At 40.4% G+C, this 20,972-nt stretch overlaps 1 protein-coding gene across 1 annotated transcript in view; it reads left to right on the top strand.

Annotated features, from left to right (window-relative positions):
• The window catches only part of LOC114100048 (organic anion transporter 7-like), a 52,831-nt gene extending 43,310 nt beyond the window's left edge, over positions 1-9,521 (top strand). The window contains exons 6-10 of the mRNA XM_027944653.2: positions 4,440-4,555; positions 5,194-5,408; positions 7,160-7,268; positions 8,314-8,517; positions 9,461-9,521. Coding sequence (XP_027800454.1) covers positions 4,440-4,555; positions 5,194-5,408; positions 7,160-7,268; positions 8,314-8,517; positions 9,461-9,521 — 705 coding nt within the window. The remainder of the gene's footprint in view (positions 1-4,439; positions 4,556-5,193; positions 5,409-7,159; positions 7,269-8,313; positions 8,518-9,460) is intronic.
• Positions 9,522-20,972: the final 11,451 nt, after the last annotated feature.

The raw sequence follows: 20,972 nt of genomic DNA, 5'->3' as shown, positions 1-20,972 counted from the left end.
AAGGAGGTAAATATATCGTTGTAATTATTATTCTGATCACCACTTGAAATCCTTTTTTTTAATAATAGTTTTTCCAAGTGGGGAGAGGAAAATATATCATTATAATTATTCTTTTCTTTTACTAGGGATTGAACCAAGTGTTGCTCTGTCACTGAGATACATCTCCGATATCTCTTGCACTTTCGTATTTTGTGAGAAGGGCTCATTCAATTGCCCAAGCTGGGCTCAAATTTACAATTCTCCTCCCTCAGCCTCCCAAGTATCTGGGCTTACAAGCACATACTGCCATGCTCTGCTTGATTGTAGGATTGATGTGCATTTATGGCAATAATTAGTGATATCAAATATTTTTTGTACCTATTTCCCATTCACAGGTTTGGTTGAGATCTTTTGTCCATTTTTTTTTTAATTCAGTGGTTATACTCCTGACTGCTAATAAGAATCCTTGTTTGTGTTGGGGGATCAGATGCTGCAGCCTGTAGTTTGAAGTGTTCCAAGTGATTCTGAAGATTGTCTTCTCATTTTAATTTCAGATTCGTTTTATTACATTTTTGTATTTTCATTCATTTTTGGTTATTTAATCAATTGGATTTCTTGTACCTGTTGGGGATAAATGCCTTGTCAGAAGCATAGTTGACAAATAGCTTCCTCTCTCTGTATGTTGATTCTTCAGTATGTTCCTTGCTTCCTTTTCTGTGTAGAAGTTTTTTAGTTTGACCTAATCCCACTTGTCCATTTTGACTTTGGTTCCCTTTTGTGCTCTCATCTAAAAAATGTTTGTCCACACCAAAGTCATGGAGTTTTATTGCATGTTTTCTTCTGGTAGTGTAATGGTTTGGGGGCCTTCCATTTAAGTCTGCAATCTATTTTGGATCGATTTCCCTATGTGGTGAAGATGCAGGTCTGACATCTATCTTCAGCATGTGAGTATCTAGTCTCCCTAAGACCATTTTTGAAGAGAAATTTTCTTCTCCATTTTTTTATACTTAGCACTTTTTTTTTAAATCAGTTCAGTGGAAATATGTAGATTTATTTCTGGGCTCTCTGTTCTGCTTCACTGCTCTAAGTCTTATCTTGCCAGTACCATGCTGTTTTGATTACTATGCCTTGATAGTATATTTTGAAGCCAAGTGGTGTGATACTTCCATGTTTATTTCCATATTTTTGGTTTTATTTTTGTGCCTTTTTTTGCACAAGATAATTTGACTATTCAAGAGCTTTACTGATTTCAAACTATTTTGGAAATATATTTGGAAAAATATTTTTCTGTTTCTGTAAAAAAAATGTCATTGGTATTTTGATAGAGATTGCATTGAATCTGTGGCTACTTTTGAAGAACATGAACATTGTAACAATGTTAATGCTTTCAGTACATGAACAAAGACATTTGTCTATTTATTTGTGCCTTTTTCAATTTTTTTCACAAATATTTTAATTTTTGTGAAAAAATTATATTTTTATAATTTTATTATAATTTTTATAATACAGATTTTGCAACTTCATGGATAAATTTATTCCTAGTTACTTTTCTGTAGCTTCTGTAAATGCACTTACACTCTTGACTTCTTTTTTCACATTTCACAAATTGAGTTTTTCACAACAAATTGATGCCACCACTATAAATAACAATATGAAAATTCCTCAAAAATTTGAATAGAATTATTTGATCCACCTGTCCCACATCTTGGTATATGCCCATAAATGAATAAATAAATAAATAAATAAAAATTTGAATCTCAAGAAGATATCTGCATTCCCGTGTTCATTGTGGAAATACATGAGTAAGTTCTAGAAAGCTGCTGAATGGAATGATGACAATAATACTGTATTATGTACTTAAAAAATTTCTAAGAGGGTGGATTTGTGCTAACTGTTCTTATCAAAATAAATAGTAAAAATGAATATAGAGGACTGGGATTGTGGCTCAATGGTGGAGTGCTCACCTTGTACATGTGGGACCCTGGGTTTGATCCTCAGCACCATATTAAAAAACAAGTGAATGAATAAAATAAAGGTAGTATGTCCAACTACAACTGAAAAATAAATATTAAAAAATGAATACAGAGTGAAGGAAGAAATTTTTAAGTGATTATATATATGGATGGATATATTTTGGTGCCAACTTCACAGGTATGCAGTTATGTCCAAAATACTTAGATGCATTGTTAAATATGGGCAATTTTTAAATTATTAATTATATACTAATAAGGTAAGTTGAGAAGTCAAAAAATAGTTATCAACATCATCTGTCTATGATCACAGTCACAAACATCTACCCAAAGCTCATTTATTTTGTTTTATTTCTCTACTGGTTCTTTCATGTGCGCTTTCTTGGCTTCCAAATGCATTCCACCTTGTGTCTGTGCCTTTTGCTCTGCTTCCTCGTATCTTTTTTTCCTTCCTTGCACATCCTTTCTGAGTGTGTTCCATGATTCCCTGTGGCATGTCCTTTGACAGGGGACAAAAACATTTATAGCTTCCACCCTCACAAGGATCAGTGAGCTTGATAAAGCCCCTGAACGGTCAAGTAAGGGTGCAAAGTGAATCCCAAGGATGGAAACCTAACCTTGATGTAGGGATGGGAGCTGTGAATGCATCTTAAAAAATGCAGTGTCTGAAATGTGCCTTTAAAGTTTGGGTAGAACTAGTCAGGTTTAAACATTCAGGGATTTGGTTATTTGAAGTTGAGTGCAGCCCAAATGACTTCAGAAGGGCAAGGTCAGTGGTGTCCTGGTAAATGTTTAACTTCAACATTTAAAGATTTTTCTTTTTAAATCCTAGAGTCCAAGAATTGTGGCAATCATTAATTTTTGTAGTTTGCTTACTTTCCCCAGAGTCTATTTTAGCCTAAACACATGATGTCAACAGGTTCATAACCATTTAAATGTTTAATAAAGAGTTCTTGTAAATCCGTATGAACTGACCCTGATGCACCTTTGTGGGCAAGACTGCAGAGATGAGACTGTTTCAGGATTTTCTAATGATGCGATGATTAGCATAGAATGAAATTTATAGAGAAAGATGCATTTGTAAAATGTGAACAACCAGCAAACCCTTATTTGAATATGTGCTGCTTCCTCTCAATGTAAGGGTTACCGGGGAGAATACACTTGTAGAACTGCCTTGTCAGCTAGCGTTGCCCACCTAAATATCTCTGGATGCACCACTCATTTCTGTTAGCTCATCAAGAATGAGTACCTGGTAACAAATTAAGCCAGCATGCCCTGATATTTTACTCTGATATTGGACGGGGTTGAAGGCCAGTCTCAGGCACTGCAGCCCGCATCTAAGACAGATTTAAGGTCTTCTTGCAGCCAATTCTTATAATACCATAATAACAATGGCCAGTGGTCATGGGTTTATGTGTTGGATGCAGAAGGTATTACCACAAATGTCTCTCTAACAAGCATAAATCCTGTATTCCTCTGTTGAAGCTAGAGTTGGAAGCTCCAAGGCCATTTCTGATGGTGCAGGTTTCCTCAGTCATGGGAGTAGGTCCAATTCTCAGCATTCCCTTCAACATGAAAACTTTCTGATTACATTTGTAGTATTATTGCATTTGTAGAGGAGGCATGACAATGGACTTAATCTTTCTGAATAACTAATAAATTAATAAGTCTAAGAGTTCTGCTAGAAGTAGATTGATATGTATATTATAACCTACTAAATGACATAGAAAGTGTTTGTGGGGAAGGCATTATTATTTTGTTGGTTTTCTTACTTCTCCTGATCCTAATTCTTTTATTTCTTCTTCTTTTCAATGTCAAGGAAATTGAGGTATAGTGATAGCCATCACCTTGCCCAGGGTATACAACTAGCAAGTGGCAAGGCCAATAACACTTCAGTGTAAAAGCAAATCTGAGTTTAAATCAATTTAAACTAAAATCCCCTCTGATTCAAAACTCAAGTTTAATTCTAGGCTTCTCTTTCATGGAGAAACAACATGCAACATATTCTATAAAATAGGATGACTCAAAAACTAAAAACCAAAAAATGAAAAAATAAATTGCCAGGAAATAATTCTTCTTCCTGAGATATGAAATGTATTCTCCAACCATTAGTAATTAGTGGAGAACAAAACTCCATTTCCAACTCTTCTAGAGTCATCTGTTATAAAAGGGGCTTTGAATTGTAATCTCACTAACTCATCATTTGGTTTCCTTCCTCAGATAAATCTCTAACATAAATTCTCTTTTCAACGTTCTATACTCTTTTAGAGTTTACTTCTTAATATGTTCTCATTGTACAACTTCCCTGAGGTTCCTTGAACTCCTGAGTTCACCTATCACACCACTTTCATGCCTGCCATTGTTTTAATATTTATACTTTCCACTATTTAGGATGGTTATTGACCTTACCTTCTGTGGGTGGCCAATGCTTCCACACTACCCATTGTTTTCTGACAACTGAACAATTTTTTGTCTCTGTTATTATTGAAGGCTGTGAGATCCACCATAAAGGAGGAATTGAAGGCAGCACAGACAAAACCTTCTCTGTGCAACTTGTTCCACACACCCAACCTGTGTAAACGGATCTGTCTCCTGTCCTTGGTGAGGTAGGCTTCACATCATGCTTATAAAAAGAGTGGAGAATGAGTTTATTTCTTATTTCAATTGGGCAATATATGGTGAACACAGCTTTGGATATGAAAGATGAGAAGGATATAACGAGCATTGCTATGGCCAGGGCTATGGTCAGAGTTATGAAAAGCTTGACACAGAACCATTGTACAGTGAGTTCTATTTATCATATCACACTGCCAGACTCACACCAGAGACAGATGCTGCAAACTTCAATCATGTACAGACTTTGACTCGGATTTTCTTCATTGTTTGCTTTAATGGAGATAAAATTTGAAATAGTGAATTACAGACATATATGTAACCCAATGAGTAAATATTTACATATGTAAAGATATATCTATCACTCAGATCAAGAGCAGGAAAAACTCTAAAATCCTAAAGACCCATCTTATATTTACATTTCTGACATCTCTCCAAAATAAACATCTGATGGCCTCATCATATATTTGTTTTATTACAATTATAAAATAATCACTTGCATGCACATATTACAAGAAAAAGATAGTTTGCATTTTTAACACCAAAAAGTAACCGTTCTTATAATACCATCATTTAAAGTATATAAGTGTTAACTCTCAATGCATGTGTCTTTCCTGTGTGTTTGTTACAGATTTTTAGTATGGCTACCCACTTTTGGCTTGATTATGCACCTCCAGCACCTGGCAAGCAATGTTTTCCTGATCCAAATTCTCCTTGGTGTAGTCACACTCCCAGCCAATTATCTTTCACTTTGGGCCCTGAATCACAAGGGCCGTCGAATAAGCCTGTGTTTTTTCATGACCACGTTGGGAATCACCTTTCTGGTCAACACATTTGTGCCTGAAGGTAAGGAGAGAGGGTAAAAAAGGAAAGATCTTTCCCACTTTCCTGAGGATTTTTCAGCTTGCACCTATAGGAATCAGAAGAATTGGGTTCTAAGTGTTCACTGACACAAGTTGGGCATTTAGAACAGATTCTGCCATCCAGTACTTGGAAAACACCTAAAGGTCAGTAAAGTTTGTTTCAAATGCATGATTATCTTCATTATGGTCAAGAAGTACCTGTAAAATGGTGCCACCGTGTTCTGAGCTTCTCTAAGTTTCTCTGAGCTTCTTCTCTTGGCCAATCACACTTCATTGCAAACATGTAGGGTTTAGACTTATCATTATAAGCTAATGTGACCACACTGTATTGTTACTTTTTCTCGATGGCTCTGTCTTATTACTTCACCTTCAGTGACAATCTATACCTGAACTCTATGTGTCTACACATGTGCCTCATCTCAGGTCACCACAAATGCCATTCTGGTTTTCGGGAGTTATTTTGACTTAAGAAAATAAACCTTTGGGTTCCAGTAGAGAATATGTGACAGCAGTGACAGCATATCCATCACTGTGCTTTGCTGAACTCCTGTGTTGTAACTTATTTTACAAAATCCCACATTGGTGGGTTCCACTCCTCAGTCTCTCTCTTTGGTATCAGGGATTGAACCCAGTGGCATTGAACAATTGAGCCACATCCCCAGCCCGTTTTATTTTTAGCCACGGTCTTGATAAATTGCTTAGGCCCCTGATAAGTTGCTGAAGCTGGCTTTGAACTTTTGATCCTCCTTCCTTAGCCTCCTACAATGCTGTGGTTACAGGAGTGCACCATCACACCAGGCTACAGGCTTCACTCTTCTTGAGTTTGAACAATGATGTCATTTTCCTGGCTGTCACAAAGCCTCCTCCAAGGTTTAAAGCTCTCATGAGATTCTTTTTTTTTTAAAGAGAGAGAGAGAGAGAGGAGAGAGAGAGAGAGAGAAGAGAGAGAGAGGGGAGAGAGAGAGAGAGAGAGAGAGAGAGAGAGAGAGAGAGAGAGAGAGAGAGAGAATTTTTTAGTATTTATTTTTCAGTTTTCAGTGGACACAACATCTTTATTTTTATGTGGTGCTGAGGATCGAACCCAGCACCCCGCGCATGCCAGGCGAGCGCGTTATCACTTGAGCCACATTCCCAGCCCCAAGAGATTTTCTTTTAATTGAGTAGAAAACCAACTTTATGAAAAGTTTCCAAAGTCTGTCATGTTTTCTATAATAGAAGTTTTTATTCTTGAGTCTTCAAACATTGATCTAGATCTGGCTACTCTCCAGCTTGTCCATTAATATGGGATTCCTGTCCTTTCATGACTGTCTTTTACAGTCTTTACCCCATGTCAGTACTGTGCATGGACCGTGGTTTTCAACCCCATGAGTGCCTGAGTGAGTCTGACACCCCTCAGTAAATCACACACGACAATCCTACCTTCCATTCAAAGGATAGAGACATTGTACAGAAAAAGAAAGTGATTTCCTCCTAAATTCAGCATCCTCTCTTCTCCTTTGACAAATCTGGAGAGGCAAAGAGAATGAATACAATTATTCAGAACTTTTATTCATCATAAATTGAACTTTGCATATAAGTCACATCTCGTCCTCACAAACTTCCTCGGTGCAGTTTTTCCACAGTATATTTTACACTGTGAACGTCTCCAACAGAAGCATTTTTTGTTTGTAAATTGGAGAATGAAGATTCCTTCATCTCAGATTTCCTAACTTTCCTGGCTCTTCCTCTTTCCAGAAATGCAGACCGTGCATATGATTCTGACAACTTTGGGAGGAGGAATTTCTTTTGCCTCTGTTACCTGTTCTCTTACCCATACAAATGAACTGCTCCCCACCGTCATCAGGTACAAAATTTCATAGGTTCTTCGTGAAGGTTAAAACAGTTCTTTCTCAGCTCTATGACTCATCAAGGGAAGAAAACGAAAGTAATCAATGGTGATGATAACAATTATAGCCAAAGTTTACCCAAAGTTAGCTTTTTCTAGGTATTTCTAGGTGTGCTAATATACCACTAATGTACATCTCCTGTATTCTTTGGAGTCACCTAAATTGAAGATGCTATTGGGCAACTCACAATAGATAAATTATAGGAACAGCCCAGATGCCCATCAACAGATAAGTGAATAAATAAAACATGGTACATATACATAATGAAGTTTTATGCCGCCATAAAGAAGAATAAAATTGGGGCTGGGGTTGTGGCTTGGAGGTAGAGTGTTCGCCTAGCATGCATGAGGCACTGGGTTCAATCCTCAGCACCATGTAAAATAAAATATTGTGTCCACCTATAACTAAAAAATAAATATTAAGAAAATTATAAAAAAAGAAGAATAAAATTATGTCATTTGCACGTAAATGGATGGAATTGCAGAGGACCATGCTAAATGAAATAAGCCAGAATCAGAAACTCAAGGGTTTAATATTTTCTCATATATGGAAGCTAGAAAGAAAAACGTGAAGAACAAGAATTTTTATAAAAATAAAAGGGAGACCTCAAGAGCAGAGAATAGGCATTGGAGTGGAGGAACTGTACAATGAACTTGACCGGATTATGGGCCTATACAAATGTATCACAACAAATCCCATTATTTTGCATAACTGTAATGTACCAGTAAAGATAAAGTAAGTATGTAATAAAGTAAATGAGTAATAAAATAACATAACATAAATGATTAATGGAATTTTTAATAATAAAACATGTCTTTGTAGTCTGTGAACTTGATAAAGGTTGCTAGCAGATGAAACAAAATTTCAAAAGCAAGAGCAAGTCATCAATCTTCACATGCCCAAACACACTCCTTGTTGTCTCTCATAATTAATGAAAAAAGGTGACACAAATCCATCTGCATTCTTACCAGGTTAATTTTTTATTGTTGTTTGTGCTCCAAGGGCAACAGCTTTAGGAATCATTGGAGTTTGTGGTAGTTTGGGGTCAGCCCTGGCACCCCTGTTGATGATCCTGGAGACATATGCTGAACCCTTGCCCTGGATCATCTATGGAGCCTCCTGCATCTTTGCTGGCCTTGTTGTCTTCCTCCTTCCAGAAACCAGGAATCAGCCTCTGCCTGACTCCCTCCAAGATATAGAAAATGGGTGAGTGAGCCTCCTCATGGTCCCTTAGAGGAGTTATGTATCACAGGTCTGAGATGAGAAGACAAATTCCCCTGGGGCCATTATGGCTTGGCAATCTCAGACTTACTCTCTTTCCAAGTGGTCAGTGCCATTGGTTTAGTAAAAGCAACATCCTTTAACCAGTGATATCAGATGTCCCCCTGAAGATCTCTAGATCACACAAGCCAGTTCTTCCCAAACTGCCCCAGTAGGTTTAGTAGTAAATATGATACAATTAGGTCTGCTCAGTCCTCTCTGCTCCAATGTAGCACATACCACTGAACATATCTCACGAACATGCACAAATACAAATGCCAAGTCTCACCTGACAGGTCCTACTATTCTGCGACCCAATGAGTGCTGGTAAATTGTCTGGCATTGTCATTTTTTATAAGCTTGAGCTCTTCCCTGGTCACTGAAGAACCCAGGGGAGAACACATACAGAAATAGGGCCCCTTCCACAGGTGACAATATATCTAAGGGGAGGAGTCTTCATGTGTTGCCTGTGAGATTCAGACCATCTGGTTTTCACGAGGAATGAAAGTGTTCAAAAAAGAAAAGAATGCAATAGTAAATAAAGACCTTTTTTAAATGATGAAGGATTAGGGAAGATATTTAAACTTTTGTGTACTTCCCTTGATTTATCCAAAGACTCCTTTGGAGAATGACATGATAGCCAAGGATGACAGTAGAAATTATCAAAGCTTCCTTCCAAATACTGCCAGGAATATTTGTCTTGTATTTTACAAGATTTACTCAGGTCCTTAAACAGGTGTCATGGTTTGTTTGTTTGGTTGTTTGTTTTTCACCAAGGTTGGTGGGGAAAAGATCAGCTTGCTCTAAGGAATGCAGGAGATATATTCTTTCTCCATGTCACTTTGTGTTTGTGTTTCTTTCATTGTGGTTTTTACTGTATTTGTTCTAGGGGGAAAGACTCAAGAAAAACAGAGCAGGAAGATACCTCCATCAAAGTGACACACTTCTAAGGAATTCCAGGAATTGACAACTGATCAAAGAGCAAGATAAAAGAAGAAATATCAAGATCACTCCTAGATACTAGCAAAACATATTTAAATAAATAGATGCAATAGTAATAATGAATCCCATTTACAATTGTGATGCTAAATTTTGTATACAAGATGCTTTATGAATCACAAGAAGTTCAAAGCAACTACAATACTTTGAAATACATGAGAAACTATTTACATGGTTGCAGATACCTAAAAGGTTTTGGATAGGGAGATGGAATTAGCTTAAAAACATTTTTCCTTATGAATTTATAGGAAGAGTATTTTATTGGATAATTATAATGAAGAACTCCACTTTCTGGAAACAACTTGAAACAATAGTTACAAACATCTAAAAATTATTCCTAGTATGTGAGTCAGTTTTTTGTCTTTGCAACAAAATACTGGAGGTAAGTGACTTAAATGAAGGATAGATTTACATTGGCAAACAGTTTCAGGATTCTCTTTCCATGGTTGCTTGGCCCTGTTGCCTTGGGTCTATGGAAAGTGAAAGTATTATATTGAGGAGTCCATGGTGGAACAAACCTGCTTACCTTATTGAAGACAAGAAACAGAGGAAGTCACCAGGATCCGGAATATCTCTTTCAAGATCACACTCCCAGTGACATAAATCACTCCAACTAGGTACAACCTCCTGAAGTTTCTACCACCTGTCAATCATACCACCTGTGGGGAGTCATCCATGAACTGTGCTTGGTGAATTCAAATGACTTGAAAGCCATTAAGCAGAAAAGTCTGTTAGGAATTTGCAGCAGCAACCCTGCTGGTTTGAGAATGCCCAGTTCATGTGACTTTCTACCTAGCTCTGTCAGAGGCTCACCATAGCACTGGAGATGGGCATGACCCCTGAAGAACTGAACAGACTGCCTCCTCCCACACCTATCCATTGTTTTTTTTTTTTTTTTTTTTTTTTTGCAAAAAAAGCTCCTATTGATCCCTTTTGATCTGTATCACTATAAATAAAGCAAGTGGGGGTGGGGGAGAGTTGGGGGGTTCCTTTCTCTTGTTAGACGCTGTACCCTCTGGTCAGCTTAGCCCATCACTGCCCACTCTCTGAAAACTTATTTCTGATCTCTCATGTTTACTTCCTTGTACTATTTTCTTTGCTTTATTTCACACGAGTCCATCCCATTTCCTTCACCCACAAGGTATGTGAGCAAGAACTTGCCTAGAACAGGGACTGTTCACAAGGATTCCAAAATGAGAAAGAGTACAGGTGGGTGCTTAGTCCTCTCTCACAGGAAATTTTCATGATTAGCTTATTGAGAGAAAGAGGAGAGAGGATTTTTTTTTTTTTTATAGCGTGATGTTAAGCATGGTGAACTCACTCTCTACAGAGAGGGAGAGTTACTTAGCTATTCTTAAAGGTATCATGAAGCAAAAGGAGAAATCTGTGAAGTGAGCTCAACTTGCCCAGCTCCTACAGGTGATTAGGGAAGTTTGTCTGTGGTTTTCTGAGGAAAACTTCGTTTGATTTGCATACTTGGGAAAACTCTGCAGGGAGCGGCATGCTGGTTTTATTTCAGCTAATAGGCCTAGGAGCACAATCCAGAAAGTAGAAAGAATTTGGACTGTGATAGAGACTTGTTTATATTCAGACCAAGATATTGGGCTATTTAATCACTGCCTTTGAAATGTTGTTATAAGTCTTAGACCTACTGGACAAACCTGCCTACCTTCCAGGTCTTCTCTGATTGCAGAAAACATAACACTTGGTAGATGAAGAGAAGACCTAAGGATGGAGGTAAAACGTGCTCCATTTGTAGCTGGTAAAAAGCAGAGAGAGAACCTAAGGACAGAGTCAAAGCACCCTGCATTTGTAGTGAGATAAAGACAGGGAAACAGCCCAGAGGTAGAGCCAGATCATGCTTCATTAGACAAAGCCATACAGGAAGATGGGGGAGGGATCACTTTGCTGGACTGTGAGGAAGACTCTGTTCTGAGGAGGAGGATGAATTGACAGCAGACCTCCATAATTTGCATTTGAATTATCCTGCTCCAGAGATCCACCCTGTCCCTTGGGGAAGACTAAAAATCAGGGTCCCTAATATGGTGGCTACAAAAGTTACCCTGCTTCAGCAGAACTTTAGTGCCACCAGAGTGGCAGAAGACGATTTATCGGGATTTAAATTATATCCAATATTTGAGCAATTAGATCTGCAAAATCCAAATCAAAATATATGTATCCATGCAGCCATTCCTTTTAAAACTTTAAAAGAAATAAAATTCACTTGTTCCATGTATGGCCCCAATTCACCTTTTTTTCATAGCTTGATGAAATCATTGTGTAATGAAACCCTGCCCCCTAATGACTGGATTACCCCTGTGAAAGCTTGCCTTTTGGGAGATGAATATTTGCTGTGAAAATCTAGTTGGATGGATTTTGCTCTGAGCAGGCATGCATGGAGTACATATCACGTTGGAAATGTTGACTGGGACAGCACCATTTGCAACAATTAAATTATGATTTACAAATGTATACTTAGATAAGTGTGTGTTCAAGAAGACCATGTAGAAAAGTGCCTACTAAGAGAGAGAAAAACTTATATTTCAGCCAGATCTTACAGGGGCCCAAGGAGAATTTCTTAGCCTTTGTAGCACATTTATATCCAGCTGCAAGCTGTATGATTGGGGATCCAAATGCATCTGAGATCTTAGTTAAACAACTGGCTTTTGGAAATACTATAAAGTTTGTCAAGAGGTCTTCCAGCCCCACTGCCAAAAGGGAACTGTATCAGATTACATCCATCTCTGTACTGAAGTCAACCCAGTGTACTCCCAAAGCATAGCCAAGGTGGCCACCTTGAAACAAATTTTACAGCCTCCTTTAAAGAAGGCCAATTCTAAGAAGCAATGCTTTAACTTTGGCAAAACAGGGCATATGGCTAGAGACTGCAGACAGTCGCAAGAACAAAGAAATGTACGAGGTATTTGCCCACAGTGCCAAAAGGTCGGCATTGGGTGTGGGAATGCTATATCCAGAATGTTGTAAATGGACCACCTCTGCTTATACATCAGAAAGTGGAGGGGGACCAACCCTGACCTCACTAAATAATGAGGGTGTCACCTTTTGCTCTTGGCTCGGGATCAACAGTCACTCACTCTGGTCTAGCATCCTCATGCACAGGCCCAGTCTTGCTATACTCAGGAACAAGAATCCTGGGCCTCCACCCCACCTCAAGATTCGTACTGACTCCAGAGATGAATCCACAAATGATCCCTATGGGAATTTATGGACCTCTGCTGTCAGATACAATAGGTTTAATATTGGGTAGAATTATTTTAACTCAAAAAAGAATTCAGGTATTACTGGGTGTTCTTGATGTAAATTTTAATGGAGAAATTAAAGTTGTTGCTTAAACAAATTACATTATTCATCATTCTCCAGAAGATAGCATTGCTTTTTTTTTTTTTTGCTTTATTATTCCACAGGGAAACTTTATCCGATGAACCCCGCGAAGTTTAGACATCTGGATCCTTGGAAAGAGCATTCTTGGCTCCATTAGTTAAGCAAGAACGCCCCCTATTGGATCTTAAAATTAATTACAAAATTTTGAAGGGTGAGATAGGTACCAGAGCTGATGTTCCTGTAATTTCCAGTAAATTCTGATCCCAGGATTGGGCTTTACACACACCGTCTGCAGACTTAGAAGGCATTAAACAGATCTCTCAGCCTGCTCAAAGTGCTCAATACCTCCAGTGGGAAGACAAAAATGGCAATGTAGACTTTTTAAACCTTACATCCTCAATACTTTGCCAGTCAATTTATGAGGGTGAGATATTATGAGCAGCTTAGGAGTTTTGTCAATAACCCCTAATTTCATGATGACATCTACCATGCCTAATGAAGGATCTATCTCCACTAAAAGATTGAAAATGAATAAAAAGGAAAGGTATTCACCTATGCCTCAGTTTTCTCAGCAAAGACAATATGGATTACTTAATACATTTAATCAGCCTTTTTAATGGGGGCATTGATCTATGTCTTCTCCAGCCCAGAAAATGACAGGAAAAAATAATTGCTGTCTGATGATCCTTTCTGGGTTGATCAGTGGCCCCTTACAGGAGAAACACTTCAAGTAGCCCACAATTTAGTCCAGGAACAGCTTCGAGTTGGTCATATTGAGCCTACTCTTGGAGCACTTCAATCTTTGTGGTAAAGAAAAAAATCTAGCAAATGGAGATTGTTACATGATCTCAGAGCCATTTATTGAACCAATGGGGGCTTTACAGTATGAACTTCCTTCTCCTATGGAGATACTACTTGATTATGAATTAATACTAATAAAGATTGTTTTTTCACTATACCATTACATCCAGATGATTGTAAGAGATTTGCTTTTATCATTCCAGCTATAAATTTTAAAGAACCAGGTAAGAGATTTTGCTGGAAGTGTTGCCTCAAGGTATGGCCAATAGCTCCACATTATGTCAGCACAAGCTGTTGCTCCATTATGAGAAAAATTCCTTGATGCATCTATAATCTATTATATGGATGATATTCTTTTGACTCAGGCTACTTCAGTTATGCTTTTAAAAATTTTTGCTCAATTAGAAACTTTACTTACTGCAGTTAGTTTATGAATAGCAGCCAAGAAGGTACAAAGTCTTCTCCTTTTCAATATTTTGGCAATTTAATCAAAGGATGCATGATTCATCCACAAAATCTACAGAACAGAGTTTATGGTTTACAGACATTAAGGACTTTCAGAAATTACTGGGTGATATTAACTGGTTATGGCAACATTTAAAATTATCCACTGCAGATTTGAGCCTTTGTTTCAGATTTTACAGGGAGACCCTTCTCTAAGTTCTCACCAACTTACAGCACAGGCAAGGACTGCCTTAACAAAAGTTGCAACTGCCATTAAGACTGCACAGCTTACTAGAATTAATCTACAAGAACCTATATATTTATTAACATTTTCCACTATTCATATCCCTACAGGAGCAACATGACAGTCCTTGGGAGTTATTGAATGGCGTCACCTAGCTCACTATCCTCAAAAGTCTTTGACTTTATTTCATGATCTTATTGCTCAATTAGTTATTAAATGTAGAACATGAGTATTACAATTGGTTGGATCAATCATAATAGCCTTCTGTTATTGTAACCCCCTTTTCTATCCAACAGCATAGTTGGCTCTGGCAATCTTCCAATACTTGGCAAATAGCTTTTTTTTTTTTTAACCTGTCCAAGATTTTATTAGCAGGAGCATAGTGGCCAGTCAAAGAGAAGGGGGTGGAGAGAGAGTGAGAGAGAGAGAGAGAGAGAGAGAGAGAGAGAGAGAAGAGAAGAAGAGAGGAGGGGGGAGAGCGCAAACAGGGTGTTGATATTTATGGGCTCAATGCAGGATGAGGAGGAGTAGGGCAAGTGGGCTATTACTTCTTTATTGGCAGAGAGCTTGTGCCACTTCAGGGATTGGAGGTGCGCCATTCACAGGGATTGGAGGTGATGGTTCACATGCCATTCAGTGTGTCATGGACCTGAGCTCCTGGAAGAGAAGAGCTCTGGGCGCCATCTTTGCCAATATTCCTCCCTTTTTTGTTTTGGTTTGGGGGCACCGTTCTTGATCTGGCTACTTACTGCTGAGTAGGGGCATTGTTTAGAGGGAGGGAGGGAGGTCAGTTGGTTGGAGAAGGAGGGCCAGGAGGCCCCATATCCATGCGCTGAAGGCATGGATTTCCTCCAGGGAGAAGTCTATGAACAGGCCCTGCAGCTATGAAAAGAAACAACATTAATTTCTGGTATGTTGTCCAGTCTGTAGGGCTGGTAGAAAAGGCCTATATCCAGGAGAAGGCAGATTAGAACATATAAAGCTGAAAACCAAGGGCTTATTTCTTTGGAATGGTGGGGTAGAGATGGCCCTTCAGCGGAGTTGTCATTTGGTATCTTCATCTTTCAACACTTGGTGGAGGTTTCTTGGGATGAGTGGATGTGAGTGTCACCCGGCTTGTTGGCAAGTAGCTGGTAATCCCTGAGAAGGAACTGATTGAAAGTTTGGTTAGAGATTTTGTTAATTTGTCCTTGAAGGAACTTTAAAATGCAAGGAAGGAAGGCACAGAATGAAAAGACCCCAACTAGATGTCCCAGTATCGGTAGACTCCAGTGGATGATGGTGTTTGTGAAGAGGTCCCAGTAGGATTGTTGTGCCAATTGCAGCTTTCTTTTTTTCTAGTTGTTCCTGTAATTGTTTCTAAAACGGGTGTGGGTGTACTGTGTTGGTGTGGGTTCCTAGATTCTATCGGGAGGCCCATTCTTATGTGTGTTCCTCTCCTCTGGAATGCAAGGGAGGGTGGTGTGTGACTGTGAAAAATGGAGCTTAAGAGAATTATCTGGGGGCTGGGGATGTGGCTCAAGTGGTAGCGCACTCGCCTGGCATGTATGCGGCCTGGGTTCAATCCTCAGCACCACATACAAACAAAAGATGTTGTGTCCGCCGAAAACTAAAAAATAAATAAATAATATTAAAATTCTCTCTCTCTCTGTCTCTCTCTTTAAAAAAAAAGAGAATTATCTGGAGATATCTCACAAGTAAATCTGGGTGATTGTGGGGGTCTTGTAAGTTTGGGAGCTGTGGTGGGATTGTCCTATGGAGGGCGTGCCACTGGTTTTAACTTAGAAATATGAATCCAGGGGGTTAGTTTCTTTCCTTCCTGTTGGAGTTTTGCAGCATTGGGTGTACACAGGACTACTTGTAATGGCCCTTCCCATTTTGGGGTTAGAGGGGATTTTTCCCCTGGGGAAGAAAAGTAGACCCATTCTCCTGGTTTGAGGGGAAAAGAGGCAGCTGAGTTCTCTGGATCCGGAAGCAACAAATCTTGTTGCTTCCATAGCTCAGAGCATATAAGGAAGAGGAGGGGAAGAGCATATTGGTCAGGGAGGGGCCAAGGCATTGGTGAGATTCTGGGGGAAGAGGACGACCATACATTATCTCAAAGGGGGAGGTAAGGGATGGCTTTTTTGGTAAAGCCCTCTGGCGTAGTAGGGCAAGAGGGAGGAGTTTTATCCAATCCAAGTGAGTCTCTAAGACAGCTTAGTTATGATGTCTTTCAGTGTGGAGTTGGCTCACTCAACCTTACCTGAGGCTTGGGGGCGATAGGGACAATGAAAGTGCCATGGGATGGACAATGTCTTTGCCACATCCTGGGATACTTGAGAGACAATCTCAGGCCCATTGTCAGATTGGATTGAAGTGGGCATCCAAAATCGAGGGATTACTTCAGTTAGGAGGATGTTAGCCACCATGGTAGCCTGCTTATTTGAGGTGGGGAAGGCCTCTACCCAACCCAAGAATGTGTCTATTAAAACTAGTATGTATTTGAAGTTTTTTACTCTGGGCATGTTGGTAAAGTCGATTTGCCAATCTGCCCTGGGAGTATGGCCCCTAGCCTGATGAGAAGGGAAAGTTCTGGGTTTTAAAGATATATTGGGATTCACTCTTTTGCATATTTGGCATGGGGCTGTGATTTGCTGTATCACTTCTTTATCCTGGAGAGTCAGAGTAAAGAAAGAGTGGAGAAAGGCTTTGAGAGTCTGCGACTAGTGTGGAAAATGGAGTGGAGGTAAGTAAAGAGGTCATGTTTTGGTGGGTCTCCATTATTGGGTAATGTTGGAGAGTACGTGGCAATGAGAGATCCAGTGGGGTCTGAAAGGGCTGCTGACTTGGCTGCCTGATCTGCTTTTGAATTTCCCTGTGTGATGGGGGAGGAGTCATTTTGGTGTGATCTGCAATGGACAGCTCCAAGTTTTTTAGGAAGCTGGGAGGCTTGTAGTAGCTGGGTGATATATGTGGAGTTGTTATAGAGGTGCCCTTTGAGTTCAGGAGACCTCTCTGTGTCCAAATTGCTGCATGAGATAAGAGAATGTGGAACACATATTTGGAGTCAGTGTAAATGGTAAGATTTTTCCCTGATGCCAACTCGCAGGCTTGTGTTGTAGCTACCAGCTCAGCCTGTTGGTTGGTGGTATTTGCAGGCAGGGGATTGGCTTCTATTACTCGTGATAGGGACACTATGGCATATCCAGTTTTTCTGATCCCCTCATTTATAAAGGAGCTGCCATCAGTGAACCAGATGTAATCAGATTGGTCTAGAGGTCCCTCAGTGATATTAATTGGGCATGGGAGAAAGTTTTCTAGAATTTTCCTGCATTTATGTATTGGGGATTGTGTTTGACCTTGAGCCTGAGTGGGTAACAGAGTTGCTGGGTTGAGAAGGGGGAAGATTTGGAAGGATACAGAAGAGTTGTAGAGGAAAAAGACCAAGAGAGAGAGAATTCAACAGGGAGGGATGGTTTTCAGTCCTCTGTACGTTAGCAAGTCCTTGAGGTGATGAGGAGAGGTGACAGTGATTTGGGCTCCAAAGGTAAGCTTTTGTGATTCTTTTAATAAAACATAGGAGGCTGCTAGGGCACAGAGACAAGAAGCCCATCCCCGGACAGTTGGATCTAACTGTTTTGAAAGGTATGCCACCGGAGCAAAGGTGGGCTCATACATTTGTCCCAGCACCCCTAAGCCTTGCCATTTGTTTTCATGGACATAGAGAGTAAAAGACCTATTAACATCTGGCAGGTGTAGAGCTGGTGCTTGTAAGAGGGCCTTCTGGAGGGTTCTGAAATGTGGCGCAGCTGAAAGTAACAAGGGCTCATGCTTGTTCCCCTTTGCTAGATCATATAATGGTCTGGCAAGTAATGAGTAATTTGGTACCCATGCCCTAAAATAGCCTGCCAGACCCAGAAATGAGAGAATCTCCTCTTTAGTTTTTGGTACTGGAAGGCTTTCAATAAGGCCTTTTCTATTGGTTGTGATAGCTTTCTTCCCTTGGGAAATGTGGAACCCTAATTAAACAACCTCAGAGAGAAAGAGCTGCATGTTTTGCAGAGAAACCCTATATCTTCAGTGAGCAAGAATATTCAGAAGTGTGGCTGTGTCAGACTTTGAGGTTTCTAAAGAGGGACTACAGAGGAGGAGGTCATCAACATATTGTAGGAGGACTGAGTTGGGACATAGAGGGAAAAAATCCTCAAGATCTCCAGCGAGGACTTGTCCACAAATATGTGGGCTGACTCAAAACTCCTGGGGCAGGAAAGTCCAGGTTAGCTGTCAGGAATGTCTAGTCTCTGGATCAGTCCAGGTGAAGGCAAATATGTCTTGGGATGAGACAGATAGTGGAATCGAAAAGAAGGCATCTTTAAGATCAATAACTGAAAAACAGGGGGAGTTTGCAGGAATGGAGGAAAGGATAGTATAAGGGTTTGGAACTAGGGGATGTATGGGCCTGATTGAAGAATTTATTAACCTTAAGTCCTACACCAATTGGTATGTTCCGTTAGGCTTTTTTACTGCTAAAATTGGGGTATTGAATGGAGAGTGTGTGGGATGGAGGAACCCCTTTCTTAGTAAGCTCTGAATGATTGGCTTTAGGCCCTTAAGACTGGCCATTGGCAGTGGGTATTGGGCCTGGTTTGGGCAGTGGTTAGGATCTTTAAGATGCACTTCCACAGGAGAGCAATTTGCAGAGGACGGGGTTTCAATGTCCCATAAATTGGATCTACTATTTTACAGGGGAGGGGAAAATGTGTGTTCTGGTGGTTTTTGGGGTCTCCACACCAGACACAAAGAGATAAAGTCTCTTCTTCATTGGGGAGTAAAGCCATGATGAAGATATGAATAGGGGAGGACAATAAGGGTAAGGTTATGGAGGCCTTCAAGATGGATAATATATCTCTTCCCAGCAAGGGGACCAGACACTGAGGCATAAACAAAAATGGTGTGAAAAGAAGAACTCAGATAAGGAGCAAGTGAGGGGAGGAGTTCTGCGTGGGATGATTGTTTGATCTCCTACCCCAACAATAGGATATTCAGAGGGATAGGTAGTTCCCCAGAACTCTCTCAGAACTGAGAATGTGGCCCTGGTGTCTACCAAAAAGTTTATGGGATGCCCATCCACTCAGATAACCACCCTGGTTTCCTGCTTGGTGATTGAATAGGTCAGGACAGAAGACCCAGGGCCCCATCAATCCTCAGCTGCTAGGCCCAGCAAGTCTCTGGCAGGGTGACTGACCTCAGCTCCCCTCTGGGAATTGGGGCAGTTCAATCCCCAGTGGCCAGGACGTTGGCATCTGGGGCATGGTCTGGGTGGTGCCCTGGGGTTAGGGCAAGCCTTAGCCCAATGTCCTTCATTACCATACTTAAAGCAGGGCCCAGGGGGTCCTTGTTGTGGGAATTGTTGTCTCCCCCTTTCCATAGTTTGGAAGGAGCCCTGTAACACCTGAGACAACATCTGGCATTTTTAGCATTTTGCTCTTTCATCTCTGTTGTGATAGACGTTGAAGGCCGTGGCCAACACCTCCATCTGGGGAGTCAAGGGTCGCTTCTTTAATGTTTTTTAGCTTTGCCTGGATGTTGGGGTAGCTTTGTGAGAAAAAAATAGGTCATAAGAAGTTGCCTCCCATCTGGGGATTCAGGGTCCAAATTAGAGTACTGAAGGAGAGCCTTTGTTAGTCGGTCTAGGAAGGCTGAGGGGTTTTCATTCTTCTTCTGGATGACTTCCTGGAGTTTATCAAAGTTAATAGCCTTTTGTGCTGCCACCTTTCGGCCAGCTATCAGATAGGTAATAAGGTGGTCCCTGCGTCCCAGGTCTTGGGGGTCATTAAAATCCCAACAGGGGTCTTGGTCTGGAACCGCCGGGGCAGCTAGGGGATGGTAGGCATCAGTCTGATTAATCTGGTCTGTATAGGCCCTAGCCTGGTCCCAGACCCTTCTCCTTTCCTTATGGAGGAGAATATTGGACAGAATCATATAGATATCATGAAAGGTGAGGCTTTAGTTTTGAGTTAAGTAGTGAAACTCTTTAATATAAGAGACAGAGTTTGCAGTGTAGGATCCCAATATTTTTTTCTACTTGAGAAATGTCAAGCATAGAAAAAGGAAAATAAATCCTTAAAATCCCATCTGGCCTGGTGACCTCTCCAAGGGGGGGGCACAATATGTGAAGTTTGAGTCTGGTGATGAAATGTGGTGACTTGTGGGTTAGGTGCTGTATTAGCACGTGAATGGGTGGCTGATCAGGTGGCGGGTGGACTAAACTGAGGTGGAGGGCCTGGGGTTGAAGGAATGGAAGCAGGAGGAGATTGTGGGGAAATGTTGGGAGGAAGAGAAGGAGGAGTGTTCCCAGAAGATGCCACAGATGTAGAAGATGGGGAAATGGGAGGGGGTAAAAGTGGGGAAAGCGGGGCTGAGGGTGGGGGAGAGTGGTATGGACGTGGTTCATCAGCAGGGTGGAAAGTGGAGGCTGAGAGCAGAGAAGAGGAAGAAGGGGGAGAGGGTGTGGAGGCAGAGGGTGGAGAAGAAGAGGAGGAAGGAGGCTTGAGAGCAAGGAGTAGATGTTAAGGCTTGCACTGGGTGC

This window comes from Marmota flaviventris, chromosome 9, assembly GCF_047511675.1.
Source record: "Marmota flaviventris isolate mMarFla1 chromosome 9, mMarFla1.hap1, whole genome shotgun sequence".
Lineage (NCBI taxonomy): Eukaryota > Metazoa > Chordata > Mammalia > Rodentia > Sciuridae > Marmota > Marmota flaviventris.
The sequence above is the reverse complement of the archived record's forward strand: the minus strand, read 5'-3'. Positions and strand labels throughout refer to the sequence as shown.